This window comes from Galleria mellonella, unplaced genomic scaffold (assembly GCF_026898425.1).
Source record: "Galleria mellonella isolate WM207_F2 unplaced genomic scaffold, CSIRO_AGI_GalMel_v1 utg312, whole genome shotgun sequence".
NCBI lineage: Eukaryota > Metazoa > Arthropoda > Insecta > Lepidoptera > Pyralidae > Galleria > Galleria mellonella.
The window spans coordinates 11,239,487-11,258,506 of NW_026442074.1; the positions used below are offsets into that span (position 1 = coordinate 11,239,487).

Consider the following 19,020-nt stretch of genomic DNA (forward strand, 5'->3'; position numbering starts at 1 on the left):
TGTACTATACGAAGTAAGGGTCCTGGTGACTTGTAATACAGGTTTAACACCTAATACAGTCATCAGTTCCCACAAATAATATTGTTACCACAGGGAGACTTTGTACAAAAGTCGATTGCTTGGATACCTCTATCCCATTCGTGTTTCAACCGTGAAACAGTTGTATTTGCATGGCTGTGTTTCAGTTTGAAGGGTGGGATATGGCGTGAATTAACAGGGTACAGAGGAATAACACCTGAGTCCTCAGGAATAGCAACGCATGGGGGGTATCATGGGCGAAACAGTATACTCTGTTATGTCCATGGTACTGCTCATATCTATAGGCGACGGTTACCACTTTCCATCAGGTGGGCCGTCAGTTTGTTTGCCATTCTAAGTTGTATAAAAAAAAAGAGTTTAAATGTTCTGCAAGTTATAGGTAGTAAGTCCTTAATTGTTTTAATATTTAATCCTTAATTGGCTACCACTTTTCATCGGGTGGGTCGTCAGCTTGTTTTCCATTCTAATTTGAGAAAAAAAAATTAAAAAAAAAGGTTCCATGCACCACCAAGTGCGGTAAAGTTACAACTTTAACACAATTAAAAGATGCCCACTGACCTTCTATGAGAACAGCCAACCACCTGCACAGTCCAGAGGGCGACTCTCTTCGGCAATTTGGAATGCTGCACACCAGCAGCAATCATCAGACCACCCATGAACATCATGTTGGTCTCCTTCATGTAGGAAGCGCAGGTCTTGTCCGAGTCTAGGATGCCCATCGTTGGGAACAGGACGATTGGTAACATTGAGGTGACGGGCAGCGGCAGCAGTTCCAGCACCCAGTATGTCGCCATAATCAGCACCACGTACATACACCTGTATTGCTGGAAATTGATAATAATAATTGCTAGATAATTCTAGAATAATTTCTGTGACATTGTATAGTAGTATAAACAAAATATAAACACTTCGATGACATTTCTTTCATCATAATTGGCCTACTAGAATATTTTAGAACTTTGTACAAAAGTCGATTGCTTGGGTACCTCTGTCCCATTCGTGTTTCAACCGTGAAGCAGTTGTGTTATTATTATTATATGTTCAGCAGTGGACAGTTAACAGCTGTGGTGGAGTGGGCAGCATACGTTACTGAAAAGAAAGGCGTTTACTAACAGAGACTTAAACGTAACTTAACTGAGACAAAACTGTTAGCAATATATTCCACTATATATTATACCAGAGGGAGACTTTGTACAAAAGTCGTTTGTTTGGGTACCTGTGTCCCATTCGTGTTTCTACCGTGAAGCAGTTGTGTTTGCATGGCTATGTTTCGGTTTGAAGGGTGGGATATGGCGTGAATTTACTGGGTACAGAGGAATAACACCTGAGTCCTCAGGTATGGCAACGCATGGGGGGTATCATGGGCGAAACAGTATACTCTGTTATGTCCATGCTACTGCTCATGTCTATAGGCGACGGTTACCACTTTCCATCAGGTGGGCCGTCAGCTTGTTTGCTATTCTAAGTTGTATAAATAAAAAACTTATGATAAACTTATAACAAATAAAAAATTACCGTTCCATGATTCAGTATAGGTATAGGCAACAGTACTATTGGCGTGAACACAACCAGCAGACTCTTCCAGTATATAGAAAAGAAAAGGCTCGCCCGTTGCCATAGCGACGCGCTCGACCTACTTCTGGAAAAAAAATAAGTCGTCCCGCTGGAAAAGAGAACAAACACACATATTATAAGACCTGTTGATGACCCGGCGTGCTGTTAATTGACTGTAAACAGAAGTAAGCGGCAAAACAGAAGTAAGAGACAACAAACAGTCACAGGAAAGAGGTATGGTGGAACTCTACTTTTACTTGTGTAACAGTGGTGCCCTCTAGTTTTAAAACATTCAGTATATATTGTTAAAAGTTTGGTAAGAACATTTTATATTTTAATATAATATAATTACCAGTTTGACTTAGGTGCATTTAGATCGAAAAAGCTCGGCATGTTTCGACATCAATTCGCTCGTGCTCGCGTCACAGCCGCTTGATGTCGAAACATGTCGAGATATAATACCTCTTTCCTGCTTGCTATACATACTTTACAATAAATTTTTCTAACAGATTTGACACCAATATTTATAATAAATAAGAATTTGTATATACATAAATATAGTTAATATATCTACATCAGTGATTCTCAACCACTGTGCCGCGGCACTTTTGTGTGCCGCCAAATTTTAAAAGTGTGCCGCCAAAATTTTGCAAATATTTAAAATTTTTGTCATAAACTATTCATGCAGTGTGTTGTAGTAAGTAAATAATTTTTATCTTTTTCTTTGTGTGCCGCCAAATTTTGAAATCGTTAAATATGTGACGCAACAAAAGAAAAGGTTGAGAATCACTGATCTACATAGTAAAAAAAAAACACTCAAAACCCAGTGGCAGTACCTGATCAATTGAATGGTCAGGTTTAATAAAAGATTTCAGAATTGTTCTTAAAATGTTCCTCTAAGAAAAACGAGTGTCATTTCTCATATATAAGATATTAGAATTATCGAAATACATTCAATGAAATTTGAGAAAAATGTACCATAAAAAAAGCAACTTATGAGTCTCTTAAGTCATTTAATTCTTTATTAAAAATACATTTATTAAAAAAAAAATAGGAAGAGAATGAACAAATGAAATGTTAGCTTTTGCTTTTAAATTTAGTAATAAGTTTTTAATAAATCATCAAACTCTATGTTTGTAGATGAAAGTTATTCAGTTTCATGAATACTTTTATAAGGTATTGTATCAATCTAAACATTCCAACTAATCATATATATTTACAATTAGTCTTCTATAAATATTGGCTACAAATCATACATTTAAAATAATTACAATGCATACAACCTATTTTATTAAAAAACAGTTGGTCAACGACACTCTATGTTTATCCACAGTGTAAATAACAAACAGTGGTCCAATGCATTTGACATGTCCTCAATGATTACAGGATAATTCAGAATGTATTCTATCTCGACATGTTCTCTGGACAACTGGTAGTTAAGTTTGTCTATTTACTTTAGTGCTTTTTTTTTCTCAACAGATATTTATGAACAACTGAATATTTATGTTCTGTTTCTAAATACTTTATAATCTGTTGAATTGATGAAAGAGAATAAGTGTTATGTCCTATAGTGGAGTCAATTCTAAAGTCTCAAATCTCTTATATATCTCCTAAAAATTTTTTATAAAAGCTCAAACATTTTCCTACCAGTCTATGCATGTCTAAACAGACCAATGTCCTGAATTATCCTTGTAATCTGTCCTGAAAGTGTTCAGGACATATGAATGGCATTAATATATTCTCTAAATAAACCTATTTATAAAACAAACATATATATACAGGGTGGAAGGGACAGGTCGATCAAAACAAAAACAGTTGATCCAGATAAATGGCCTAAATCAAATGTTAAATTATTTCACCCACCGAAAATGCACCATAGCCATATAATTAACGATTTTTTGTTCTGACGCCGCGCAATGTATTTGATATTTTACTATCCATACGACGCGCGCTCAATAGCGCCTCGCTTAATGCATTGACCTAACATAGCTGATTACGCGCATTCATACTATTTCAATATAAAATATTATTATTTCTTTATATTATGACATAATATAATAGATCTTATATAATCTTATATATAAATGAAAAAGCAGAAAAAAAATTAAATTTTCTGGAAAGAATTCCCACTGGTTTTCAGTTCAGAATAATGATCTCAATTCACTGTTCTAGTTTTTGTTAACCTGTCCCTTACACCCTGTATATAAATAATATTGTAGGTATTCTTGTAACAGTTTGATTTTGAATATTTTTAGTGCATGGTTCTTACAATATTTAATGTATAATAAAAAGATAAAAAAAAAAATAAAGAAATATGTCAATATTGGAAGAAGCAAAATGATAGAAAGACATCTTTTTAATTAGTACAGAGACAAGTGGACAAAAAAGAGACTTTGTCCCGGATTTGTAATTTATATAGGTCATATGCATTGGACATAAAAAATAAAAAGCTTACCCCTTATTCATAAAAACTACAAACCTCTCATAAACACATTTTAGATATTGTACTTTATCTTTTTCTTTTACACTAAATTTCTAACTTGAAAGAAAGTGACAAAACAGTGTAATATTTAAAGTAGATTTGTAGGTTTTAGTTCTTGTAAATAAGTGGGTTAATATTTTTGTAAAAGAAAAACACTGTTTTTTTGTCATTTAAGACAAAATAACATGCTACATTTAAAACAATATTTAATAGATAATAATAAATAATTTTAATACAACTGTTAATTAGCACTGGTTTCTAGAAATTCTAAGTAAATAAATTTTAAACATATTAAAAAGTAACTGAAAAATAATAAATTAATAAAGTGGGAGACATGGTGCACCAACATTCAACTAAAAAAATAATTCTAAATTCAAAAGAGTTCAATTTTTCACAAATTGTTCATGCACAGTGCCATGCTAATGTTGAAATGTGGGCAAATGCATTTAAGCATCTAAGAGAGCCACTTACAAAAACTTGTTAGTACCGGGTAACAGGTATACAATTTTATGTGTATTTATTCTTTAAATAGAAAATCACTTATAAGAAAATTCTGTAAAAAAGTCACACTGTTTTATGATTTATTATTCTATGGATAATAAATGTTATAAAATTTATTACAGTTTCTATATTACGAAAGTAACCACATTTTTGGTTTGGAGTATACCTTTAGAGGCTCTATGAGCCATGAACTTAGAAAAATTTTGAAGGCTTTTTTATGTCACAATACCTCTACATTTATGGGTCCATCTGATAGGATTCTTCGAGGAGATTATCTTTAGTCATATAAAATTTTTTCGCGCGCCGCTTCGTTTTAAATTTATAGCGCATCAAATATTTCTGGGACTTAGAAATTTTTTATTACACTTTTATTTCTAGAAAACGGGGCGACGTACGATATAGTTACTTTATCTAATTATTTTACAATATAATTTGGTGAGTCGAGTTATTATTTTTAATTAAAAATATTTTATTTTATTTGAAATTAGCTCGGGTATAAACAATTGTATTAAAAAGATATTTGATTATGATTAATTACATACCGGCCTTCCTCTGCGCCATTGATTCCATTCTCCACTGTTGTAGACATTTTTTATATATTTCTTGTTATAAAAACACCGCCAAAATATTTAATTCAACGTGAATATTTTTTCGGCCCTCGCATTCTCATTTGTACCTGTAAATAAATACGTTGTAATTAAAAAACATTGTTCAACGTAACTATATTAATTTCTTTAATTTAACAATAATAAGAGAATATTATGAGTACTTTATATTCGAAGACAATAATTTTATAAAAATTAGAATAAACGAAATTCAAATAAATTCTATTGATCGGTTTGTTTCGATAATTCGTTCGCCGTTCGTAACCAACGAAACATAACATCAATTACCGTCATTCAAATGTCAATATCAAGTCAAACATTTGCGGTTCTAAGATTGCCTACACTGACAATAAGGCAGTTGAAGTCTCATAACTGGTACACATAAGCAGCTTAAACCAAGCATGTTTTTAAAAATCCCTTTGTATACTTGATAGTATATTATAATAATACATTACGAAGGTACACAGTACTTTATGTATTACAAAACTTGAAAATATGTAACCTAAAGTTGTAATAAAAAGCAAAAATTACTCAATAAAGAATTTTATAAGTAGCTAAATATATATGCATAACGAAATTGCTTGGAGGTACATACTATAATATTTTATCAATGCTACCAATCGAATAGAAAAGGCCGGCACTATAAGCTGTCATTTTGTATGTTGACACATGAATGAAAATGTCAAATACTTCAATAAGTAAATATAAAACACTTGATTCTGATTAAATAATGAATAATGAACATTTTTCAATGAGTTACAATAAAATATAACTGAGAGATTACTTTCTGAGTGAAAATAGTGTTTAGTTTTTCATTTATATGTGACATTATCACTCGTCATGACTAAAATGGAACCGAAATCTGAAGTGGAAGGTGAGTTTGAAATTAGTAGTTCCTATATTTTGTTTATAACTGCATTTTAATGTTTATAAATTATTTTAAGAGTATGTATTAAACAACGCTCTAACAAGAATAGTTTTTAAATACAAAACTATATTTATAGACAATATTTTACGTTATAAATATTTTAGGTTAATTTGAGTTTTCTGAACCGATACTTTTTCTTTTCATTTTGAGGGAATTGTTATAGAATCAGCAAGGGCATAAACTCACTGTGCTAAACACTTTCCTATTAAAATTTCTTCAAAATCATTGGATATATATATATATATATATATATATATATATATATATATATATATATATATATATATATATATATATATATATATATATATATATATATATATATATAATAATAATAATAATAATTATTAAATATTTCATCCATTAAATATTTATTAGTAACAATATTCTTAAAAACTAATGTTAGTAAATTTACATACACAATACACATACACACACATACACACATACAATATATTAAGCAGTATACAGATAATCACCGCTGCACAATTCCATTGGAAATTGCGCAGCAGCGATTAACGTACACACAGTCCAGCCTGCTTGCTATCATACTCAGGATGCTGTTGGTGCTGGCACGTACTCTGCGCACCAGGGATGCACACCTTTTTCGCATCGTGGCATAAAAACAATCTACACGATGCTCAGCGAACATCCCTGACGCGCTGCAGAATCGTGGCAGCCCCATCAACACCCTGAACGCGTTATTATATTGGATACGGAGGTCGCTGTAGGATTTTTGAGTATATACAGCCCACAGGTTGCATGCATAGAAAGATGTGCAATGTGATCTAAATAACGTAATTTTAACTTGTCCAGAGCACCGCGCAAACCTGCGTGCTATCATATTCGCCCTCACCGCCAGCGCCCTCCGCTCCCGTTCAATGTCATCATCATCTTTGAGATCCGAGGCCAATTGATGTCCTAAATATTTAAATTTATACACCCTCTTCAGCGCTATACCCTTAAGTTTAATATCTGGAAAGCCTATTGAGTTTTTGCCTCTGCTCTCAAAGACCATGACCACACTTTTCACAGCATTGTATATCAGTCCGTGGCATGCAGCATATGACTCGCAAATAGCCACGAGTTTTTTAAGCCCACATATCGACGCGCTGAGCAGCACCATGTCATCAGCATAACTTATATTATTAACATTAATGCCGTCTATGTGACAGCCGACACGGGTACCACTCAAAGCAACAATCAGATCATTAATATACAGATTAAATAGTACGGGCGAAGACAACCCTCCTTGCCTCACACCACACTCCAATCTGTATGACTGCGACATAGTCCCCGCCCATCGCACGTATATATATATATATATATATATATATATATATATATATATATATATATATATATATATATATATATATACAATACAGTTGAATGCACCTTCATCCTCATCAGAGTAAAAATTAATGAATGAACAATAAAATTTGGTGGATATATTGTTAAATCTATTTATTATATTTTGAGAAATGAAAGGTATTGTTGTAATATTATATTTGAGCTCCGTCTCAAAATACATCATCACTTACCATCAGGTGATATTGTTATCCATTGTGGAATTCTTCATTAGTAAAAAAAAAAAATATTTATGTCATTTGATGATGATGCATCATATTTGTCAGAAACAATGCATAATAAGATATTACAATTTGGCTTTTAATATTCAGTATATAAAATTAATTTTTAAAAAATTTATATTTTAATATTAATTATTAGTAATTAATTTTTGATATAGCATGGAATAAAGACTTTTTTACATTTATATGTTCTGATATAGTAATAAAAAATCATATTACATTTTACACATCATATCAGATCACATCCAGTGAAGATCCAGCTTTACTGATGCCAGCTGCGCCCAACTGCTATTTCACCCATGCATTGCATTCCTCAGGACTAAGGTGTTATACCTCTGTACCCTGTAAATTCACTGCTATATCCTATCCTTCAAACTGAAACAGCCATACAAATACAACTGCTTCACGGTTGAAACATGAATAGCACAGAGGTACAAGCAATTGACTTTGTACAAGTTTCCCTGGTAAATGGATGGATTCATTTAATTTAATTTTAAAGAGATGAAAACAGTGTTGTAAATTAATGTGATTTGTACTGAAATAACTGCAAATAGAGAGGAATAAAAGAAGAAAGAATATGATGATCCAATAGATATAGGGTTAAGGCAGGAAGATAATTAGGTACTTTATAAAAATTGCAAAGCACTCGTTATTGAATTGCTCACTGACTTTATTAATGTAAATTACTTTTTTTTTTTTTATTTTATTATGAATTTTACTATTGAGAAATAAGATGAAAAATTTGTTAAATATATTCAATAAATATTTATTTATTAGACAGTACAATATGATACAATAGCCTTTATATCCTGAAACTCCTTTCAAATAATATTCAATATGTATGTGTGATTTATATTAAAATTTATTTTTATTTATTATAATATGTCTCGAAGTTCGGTGTGCCTCTTGATAAACGACTTCCATTACTTTCTGTCTAACTCTTTTCTGATTGTAACCAACAATTTGTTTCAGTTCATCCTGCCATTTTTTGCATTGTCGACTTCTATTTTGTTTCCCATTTCTAGGGTTAAGTCAATTAAGATTTTGCTCCATTATTTATTAGACAAACAGTTTATAGATAGAGCATTGCCATAATAATTATAACAAAATATTAAGAATTTGTGTACATATGGCATTACTATTTTTTTTATACAACTTAGAATGGTAAACAAGCTGACAGCCTACACGGCTAATGGAAAGTGGTAACCATCGCCTATAGACATGAGCAGTACCATGTACATAACAGAGTATACTGTTTCGCCCATGATACCCCCCATGCGTTGCCATTCCTGAGGACTCAGATGTTATTCCTCTGTACCCTGTAAATTCACGGCATATCCCACCCTTCAAACCGAAACACAGCCATGCAAACATTGCTTTACGGTTGAACACGAATGGGACAGAGGTACCCAAGCAAACGACTTTTGTACAATGTCTCCCTCTGGCACATACTCAAAATACATCTTATTAATTAAGATTATCAATGTGAAAGTTTGTAATGATGGATGAATGGGTGTTTTTGTCTTTCACGCAAAAACTGCTAAACAGATTTGAAATTTAGGGGTACTACATAGGGGTAATACACGGGTAGGTTATATCCTAATTTAGCATGTGAGACACATTATAGACTGTTTCACGCGGTCGAAGTCGCGCGATACGATTAGAATAAAATATAAATTAAAAAAATTATAATTTGGCACCAGTATTAAAGACAATTTATTGGCGCCAACGTTAACTACCACAGTACATTCACCTGTGCCGTCATGCATATCTTACACAATGTGTGTGCCAAAAAACTGAAAATATTAATCAGTAACAACATCTATGAAGGAAAATGACTTAGCCATACTGTTTTTATTTGTTTGTTGTGTATTTATAGTTACGCTGTACAAACAATAAATAGATTTTTTTTTTATAAGTAATATATTTACTAAATATATTTATAAATAAACCCAATCTGTTCATTACTAGTAGTATATCATGTTAAATCGACCTCCACGTGGTCCCTCCTGGAAGTCAGTTAGTCCATCGTGCTAAATCCCAGTTGTATTCATCACGATGGACTAACTGACTCATTCTCATCTATCACTCTTCACTGGTGCCCCGCCAGCGTATACCGTTAGCGCGGGCAGGGTTACCATTCCATTATCATCCAGTAAAAAACAATCCTTATCTAATAAATAATAAGGGTAGGTAATATATAGCAATAATATATTTTAGTTACAATATCTATTGATATAATAACGAATATATTAAAAGTCTGTTATCCAGAAAATAATATTGGATAACAGACTTTTAACATATTCGAAAGTAGATATCCGACCAATATGGGCGATATCAAAATGGGTGATGACCTTTTTTCCGCCATCAGTGTCCAGAGGAACCCAATATATAGATATCGGATCGGTATCCATATCACCCATGCTTATTAAATAATAGTATACCTACTTGTTTGCTATTGACACGAATTAAAGTAAGAAGTATTCCATATTATAATCTCCGCTGTGATTTATGCAATATATATATATATATATATATATATATATATATATATATATATATATATATATATTTGACTAGAAAACATTCTAACGTCTACGTCTTTAGTCTATCAGCATCTATGAAAAAATTTAATTGTTAATAACAGAGACCAGGTACTGTAAGCAATATACACTGTCAGGGTGCTCCACGCATTATCTCCTAAAAACTAATATGCTTATAATTTGGTCAACGAACCTGACTCCATTCTCACTCTCACTTATCGTTCTATTTTCAACGATTAAAACAGTTAACTTAACGTGTACTCTATGCAATTTGTTCCCAATTTGCTTGCATCAGATATCAGTCTGCAGATTCTAATTCATGGCCTTTGGGTTCTATAAATCGGATGAAACCATCATCATGACGTTTATTCTATGCATATATAATATTCATGAAAATACATCCATATTTCCACAGCATGTAGACAACGGAAGCAATAAATTATTTATTAGCTTCAAAGTCCAAGGTGATGCAATGTACATACTGTGTAATGGATATGGGTAATGCTGGATGTTTATGGACGAGGTATTCTCACTTTATACACATGGAAGGTGAAGGCAGCCGGTAAACAAGGTTACTGTCAGTGGCCTGATATGATATGCACTGACATGCATTGACTGCACCTCAGCATAACAAAGAATATGTGTGCATAGTTTATACTTTTACCAAATTATCAAAAATGAAGCCAGACCCCATAAAAAAATTGTTTAGGTTTTTTTTTTTTAATTATCTTTGCGCATAGCTGAAAGTTCCTCTCGCATCTTGATGGGCACCAAACAATTCTGGGGGTAAGCACGGACACAGAGTCATTACATGACTACCCAGTAATTTCACGGTTATATCTCTTCAGACAGGACGTCAATATGGAAGCATAGTTTCATAACGACATAACAAGGTGTGACAATGTGGCCTCGCCATGTGGTCTCGGCGTAGAATGGGCCACCCCTTCCTTTCCCATTGGTGTCGTAATAGGCGACTAAAGGAACTAAATGGTGGAGGGATGGACAGCAGCATCCCTTTTAAAGCATCCCCAAAGCCTAACTGCGGTTGCTAATCCGCAAGCCAAGCTGGCCAACTACTGACAAAACCCTCCCTATAAGGGAGGATAGGGCAGAGCCCTATGCTCAACTGTGGACAGTTGACGGCTGATATAATAATAAAATTCCTACCCCCAGTAACGATAACAATTCCGCTTTAAATACCACGGCCTAATGAAAACCCAAACGTAATGGAGCATCCTAAAATACCAAGACTCAGAACCAATTTATTGGAGTAAACCATCAATAGGCTTTATCAATATTTGGATCTTATACCATTTGCATCAATCCATTCCGTGCAAGATTTCTTGTTGATTCATCGGAAGCTCTAGAGTCTTCCTTTCTCACGAATAGACTAGATTTCTTCCTTATCGCTTTTACGAGCCGAAGCTCAATTTGATACATAAATCACGAATGCCTGTCCATTATTCTTGATATTCACTTGTTTATCTGGATACTGGAAGACCGTTGTGTAATAATGGCGCCAATCCAGCTTCGGGGGCGCGGCTTGACGTCAGTTTGAATCGGCTTGTCTGTATGTATGTGTTTGAATTTGCAATCTATTTCTATTAGCATCCACGAGCTTGTTTTCAGTGGATACTGTTAACCAGGTTCTATTTTGTACTGGCAAGGCCAACCGCTGAAGGATATTGTGGATACCGACGTCAGCGACCGTGGGATTGGTAATTTTAGAAAAGTATACTACGCGTAGTTTTTTTGGACGAATCAGTGACATGGCGCCGTGCCGAAATTGGTACTTATTCTTTCGCTGTTGGTGTGGTAATTTGAGAGCTTACCTTTGCAAAGCATCCTAAAATGTCTTTAACATTCTAACGTATACTATGTAGGAAACTAAAGGTGTTTTTTATGATACGCATAAATATACTGATAATTAGACATAGTATATAGATAACGATTCGATATCTATATTATATTGGGTTCCACTGCATATTGATGGTGGAAAAACGGTCAATGCCCATTTCTATAACGGTCAGATATCTATTTTCGAATATGTTAAAAGTCTGTTATCATATATTGTTTTTTTGGATAACAGACTATTAACATATTCATGGACCAGTATATATTGTGACTAAAATATATAGACATTGCTTTTTATTACCCACCCCTACTGAAAAGTGGACGGAGCAAGAAGTAACGTATAGGTTATTCCAGATACGAATTATAATTACATTATTAATCTTCTTTAGTTTTTTCTATATCTTTTACAAAATCGGCTATCCTGATTATCTACCAACGCATAAAATTACTAGATCTAAAATGCTGAAATCTGAAACATAAGTTTATTTTATATCGTAATCATTCGCTAAGAAGAGATTTTTGAAAATTTCAACTTAAAATTGAAATTCGACACCACTTTCAAAGTCAAAGTCAACAGCCTTTACGTCAGTAATGCCGAGGCTTTGCCCAGCACTGGGTCACTTGACAAGCTTTTACTGTCTGCCTTTTGCGCCATAAATTATGATAATTAAATTATAATAATTATACTATTAATGAATTATGTTAATAATTTTAACTTTCAAACACTTTTTTTGACGAGTGAAAATAGAATGGCAACCCCGTCCACGCTAACGGGATATGCTGGCGGAGCACCAGTGTAGGGTGATAGTCATCTATCTTCAGTCATCTAGCCTGTTTTTATTCTCATGAATAAAAACAGGCCAGTTAGCCCATCATGATGAATTCATCACGAATTAACCATGATAGTTTCCAGAAGGAACCGCGAGGAGGTCGACCTGGTTGGGTATATTGCTAGCAATAGGATTCTCAGCCTCCATTACTAACAATCCCTTTCCCCCCTTCAAACACTTATTGATTTTCTCTTTAGGGACTAGTTCAAAGGTAGCCTTACTTTATCTCATAATTACATGTTCCATACTTTTTGGTTTTTATGGCTTTAATTTCGAATGAACACCTACTGCAGTTTTTACAGGAAATCTTTTACGTAACTCCCGACATTTATTGATTTCCGAGAAAAGTGTATAAATCTGTTAGTTTTTCAGTTAAACGAAAGGTTTTATTTACCTTTCCGTGTGTCTTTTATCGCCCACACACAAAATCAAATTGTGTTTAACTGACGTAAACATACACTGATTCGATTGCATAGAGGGAGATTTGTTGCGATGCTTTCAAATGTTCTGTGTACTATATTTGATTACAGTAATTGGATGTTTTTTTTTAATTTTTAGTATCACCTATACGATATTATGCCATTTTATCGACACGATATCGTACGATATTACCGTCGCGATATAATAAAATATATGCAGCTAGCGTTTATCGGTCTTCGACCACTTGTCCGAGGTATGTTCACTAACCAGGATAAAAAATCTATCCTTCCTTCTCCATCCTAGGTACATAGTACCAAATTTCATAGGGATTGGTTAAGCCGTAACAAACTAGCATTTAAATTTCTATGCACATATTCACAACTACAATATTAAGATATGGCCGCTCATGACTAAGGGCCCCGGGTGCTACCGAAACTAGTCGAGCATTCGTACATTAAATCCACAGTGTCGTGATACGGTTAAAATAATAAAAAATGCCTCATAATCACATCAATCGCGACCGTAAACAAAGAAACGAGCGACAAACATCTGGGAGCGCAACATAGAACACCAGAGTCAATTTAGAACAGTTCATTTCCTTGGCCCCGACCGGGAATCGAACCCGGGACCTAATTACGCAGAGGAATGTTTATCATTGCGCCACACAAGTCGTCCACAGCGCCCATCGTTCCATATTATGATCTATTAAATTGATCGACGCAGTAGCTCTATTAGTATAACTATCGTTTTAAAAACCTTGTAATTGTTTCGATCTAGATTCAGACTTGGCTGAAACCCAAAATCCATCAACGTGTATATATTCACAGACATTCCGCCCGTTTCCAAATTTTTTTCAAACTCAATATTTATTGGAATATAATTCTCATAATTCAGCGTTATTTCTATTTTCATAAACAGTTTTTTTTAATTTACAGGGAACAGAGGACACCTTAGTCCTCAGCAATGATAACACATGGAAGGGGGGGGGGGGTATCATGGGCGAAACGATATACTCTGTTATGTCCACGGTACTGTTCATGTCTATAGACAATGATTATCCTTTCCATCAGGTGGGCCGTCAGCTTGTTTACCATTTTAGTTGAATAAAAAAATAAGCTAATAGTTAAATTAAACAAGATCACGATGTATCTGTTAGGTAGAAAGTTTTAACATAATATTATGTTGTTACGTACATCAGTTGTATCTAATATTTATTTTTATGGTAATTTATTACCTCAGAACTATGTCAGTTATGAACTAATTTGGAAAAATATTTTTTTTACTGAAAAGATATACTTACAGTTTTTTTTTTTTTTAAACATGATAATTGAGTGGTAACCCTGTCATCGCTAATAGTATACGCTGGCTAGGTACCAGTGAAGGATGATAGGTAAAGATGAAATGGTAGTCAGTTAGTCCAACGTGATGAATTTTATTGGAATTGACCATGATGGTTTTCAGGGGTAACCGCGAGGAGGTCGACCTGACAGGGTGTATTGCTATGCAATGGGATTATTAATCCCCACTACTAACAATCCATTTTCCCTCCGCAATGGGACTGTACTCACTATACTGATAGATTGGTTTCACAGAAATTTTATCAACATTTTTTTAACTAGTATAGTTTTTAAATCAAAACTGGTTTTGGCACAATTAAAGTCGGCATTTTTTTGGTGTGGTAATAACCTTAAATTATTATTAATCATTAGTTCAATCAATGTATGGTCAAGCGGACAAAGTTATGGGTAAATATTGATATAAACAGAATTAATTTAATTTAAATATTTTACTCCGTCCTCTACAGGAAATACCAGAGAAGCTGATTAAGCAACGAGAGGAAACAATGCGACACTAATCAACGGAAATATAAATAAAAATATATACATTTATTTCTCTGTAGGCTAAACATTGCCGTTTAATCCTGGCATAGGATGGGCCATTTGTTCCTTTCCCGCTGGTGTCGTAAGAGACGATTAAGGAAGCTTAATGATCAAGGGATGGGCAGTAAAGGCCCTATTAAAACATAACTTAAACCTAACTGTAGTTGCCAAACCGCCTGCTAATCGTAGCAACTACTTCCTCAGGGAGAGACTTATGTTTTACAGTGGACAGTAAACGGCTGGTACGAATATTAAATACAGTTTTAAAGGAGGGGAAATTGTTAGTAATGGAGATTAAGGGCCCAATTGCTAGCAATATACCCAACCAGGTCAACCTCCACGTGGTCCCCTCTGGAAATCATCCTGCTGGGTGTATTCATCACGGTGGACTAACTGACCTGTCTTTTCATCCTCACTTATCACCTCTCACTGGTTTCCCACTAGTGTTGTATATTGTTAGCACGGCCGGGATCAACCATTTTATTGGCATCCATTAAAGAAAAAATACAGTTTCAAAGCAATAAGTCGTCAACAACGATACTTTTTTTAAGAGCGTTTATATCTAGCTTACCGAAGTAATGCCACATCGCAATTGTCTGTTAATTATCAAGAACAATTGAAAATTTTTCAAGGTTTTTGAATTATTATTTAAAGTGTTCAGCTAGCGAACCATAACCTAATTTACGCGAGCGAAGCCACAGAATACAGGTAGCTCGATTAAAAAATCGTTATAATATAAATAAAGTTTCGCTCGTCCTAATGAATTTAATGGTTTTTTTATACAACTTAGAATGGCAAACTACTACAAAAAGCATGTATAACTCCTTGTGATTGCATAACATTGCTGCTTCATTGTATAATATAGTGTTGTTGTATTGTTATTGTATTATTGTTGTACATATCTATATGGGTATATCTTGTCAGTTAAGTGTATGTATGTATGTATATGTATGTGTATGTGTGTGTGTGTATGTATGTATATGTATATATGTGTATATATATATATATATATATATATATATATATATATATGCGTATGTTTGCTGTCGTCGTTCGTAATGTCACGTATGGGCACCACAGAATATCAGCGCTGTAGCAATTAAATTGCTGCAGCACATGCTGAGTGGTGACCATGTTGGCAATAATAAATGTAAAGTTTTTTTTTTTTTAATTCATAATGTATGTAACATTTTGTTGTTGTCAATAAATGTTTTCTTTCTTTCTTTCTTTCTTTCAAACAAGCTGACGGCCCACCTGATGGAAAGTGGTAACTGTCGCCTATAGACGAGCAGTACCATGGACATAACAGAGTATACTATTTCGCCCATGATACCCTCCACGCGTTGCCATTCCTGAGGACTCCGGTGTTATTCCTCTGTACCCTGTAAATTCATTGTCATATCCCACCCTTCAAACCGAAACACAGCCATGCAAACAACTGATTCAAGGTAGAAACACGAATGCGACAGAGGTGTCCCAAACGACTTTTGTACAAAGTCTCCCTCTGGTATAACGATAAAGAAATGTGAAATTTGATTTTTATGATTTTATTTTTATACTATTTTTGCAAATGCTCAGTCATTAAATGATGCTGATAGTGACGCATTGCGGTATAAATATTTTATATTTTTTTTCTCTCTCGGACGTCAATGGACTAGACTAGACACATATATTTTATTTACTTTGCAATGTACATTCGCGAAATAATATCTTGGTTGATTGAAATATATTACGATGTGCGGACGGCATCACGTGTTTCAACTTCTAACTCTGTATATTATACTCTTTCGACGCCGCGAATCGAGTAGAAATAATCAGGAAAACCGGCCAAGTTTTTTTTTTCTCATATTACTATTTTTTCTTTGACCCCGCCTTCGTTCTATATATACATGTATGTACGTCAATTGAACACGTTTCTTTTTTAGGGGAAGGGGATTGTTACCAATGGAGTTTGACAGCCCCATTGCTAGCAATATACCCTATTAGGTCGACCTCCACGTGGTCCTTCTGGAAACCATCGTGAAGAATTCTTGTGCAATTCGTCGTGATGGGCTAACTGACCTGCTTCATCCTCACCTATCATCTCTCACTGGTGCCCCGCCGGTGTATAATACCATTTTTACCATTCCATTATCACCCATTATAAAAATACACTTTTTTATAGAGATTTCTCTTTTTATCCCCACCTCCAGTGCGTTTTTAACACTGGTTCTTTTTTCTTACGGCCCACCTGATGGAAAGTGATAACCGTCGGCTATAGAAGTAAACGGTACAATGGACATAACAGAGTATACTCTGTCGCCCATGATACCCTTCATGCACATATAAACGTTCCTCTTAAATCACTCTATCTATTAAAAAAACTACATTAAAATCCGTTGCGTAGTTTTAAAGATCTAAGCATACATAGGGACGGACAGATTTGAAGCGAATTTGTTTTATACTGTCTAGTGATTAAGATTATAACCGGCGTTAACACTACCACGCCCTCTGGTGTCGCATTACATAAAATTCTATAGCTGTAGTGGTAAATTTATTATATAAATAAAATGTATCTTTTCGAAATATTATATAATTAAATGAATAAATAAACTTTTATGGAACCATCATTTTCTATTTCAACATTTATATTATACGTGTTTATATAATAACAATATACTGCTGCTTCGCCTGTATAATTTAAGACGAAAGTATGGCCTATATTGTTAATCAGAGATAATCAACTTCATATCGGTCGTCTACTGTCCACTGCTGAACATAGGCCTCCCAAAAGGAGCCCAATATTCATTTTAGAAAGTTAGTAATTTATCGAAACCTAAAATTTATAACGATTCAAACTCTACTAATCTTTTTATTTCTAATTGTATCTTTTTATATATATTTTTTTTATATACAACTTAGAATGGCAATCAAGCTGACGGTCCACCTGATGGAAAGTGGTAACCGTCGCCTATAGACATGAGCAGTACCATGGACATAACAGAGTATGCTGTTTCGCCCATGATACCCCCCATGCGTCGCCATTCCTGAGGACTCGGGTGTTATTCTTCTGTACCCAGTAAATTCACGCCATATCCCACCCTTCAAACCGGAACACAGCCATGCAAATACAGCAGCTTCACGGTAGAACACGAATGGGACAAAGGTACCCAAGCAATAGACTTTTGTACAAAGTCTCCCTCTGGTGACTTTTAATATTTATAAATATTAAAAGATGCCACAAACATATTTTATGTACTGCACTGTGTTGCCACTTTCATACGGATTGAAAAATTTGTACAAAACAGGAATAACAACATTTCAACAGCTACAATAATTTTGTAAGATATTTTAGATTTCTTATGAATAAATAAGCTTTGCCAGTATTTACCACGCTTGGTAGACGGATCAACAAACGCAGTTAGGCTTTGGTGATGTTCTCAGAGGGACGCTGCTGCCCGTCCCTCGACTATTTAGTTACCTTAGTCGCCTTACGACACCCACGGAATAGGAATGGGTGGCCTATTCTATACCGGGATCACATGGCCATTTTTTATTTGTTTATTTAAACTTTAATGCACAGTAACGTTCTATGTATGTACATTTGGCGGACTTAACACCGGACGATGTTCTCTACCGGTGTAACCATTGGACAAACCGAGAAATACGTAGGCGGTGCATTTATATATAATCAAGGATAATATAGTGAAATTTATTGACCCTTTTTATTTTATTTGTGTGCCAAATTTCAAATTCGTTCAGTTGTTTAAACAAGTAACATACTAACATCTGTGCAAACTGTCACATAACAAA

At 34.2% G+C, this 19,020-nt stretch overlaps 2 protein-coding genes across 3 annotated transcripts in view; one reads left to right on the top strand and one right to left on the bottom strand.

The window, feature by feature from the left end:
- Window positions 1-19,020, bottom strand: part of LOC113514990 (protein I'm not dead yet) — a 69,600-nt gene that overhangs the window by 20,704 nt on the left and 29,876 nt on the right. The window contains exons 1-4 of one of the 2 annotated variants that reach the window (XM_052895862.1): window positions 5,346-5,411; window positions 5,119-5,252; window positions 1,555-1,702; window positions 598-863 (exon numbers count right to left, since the gene is read on the bottom strand). In XM_052895862.1, the coding sequence (XP_052751822.1) occupies window positions 598-863; window positions 1,555-1,702; window positions 5,119-5,165 (461 nt within the window). In that variant the 5' untranslated portion in view covers window positions 5,166-5,252; window positions 5,346-5,411. Of the gene's footprint in view, window positions 1-597; window positions 864-1,554; window positions 1,703-5,118; window positions 5,253-5,345; window positions 5,412-19,020 lie in introns of those variants that run through there. The other variant, XM_026899101.3, reaches the window with a different exon arrangement.
- LOC113515158 (GPI transamidase component PIG-S) overlaps window positions 5,857-19,020 on the top strand; it is an 81,289-nt gene continuing 68,125 nt past the window's right edge. The window contains exon 1 of the mRNA XM_052895863.1: window positions 5,857-6,055. Within this exon, the coding sequence (XP_052751823.1) occupies window positions 6,022-6,055 (34 nt within the window). The 5' untranslated portion in view covers window positions 5,857-6,021. The remainder of the gene's footprint in view (window positions 6,056-19,020) is intronic.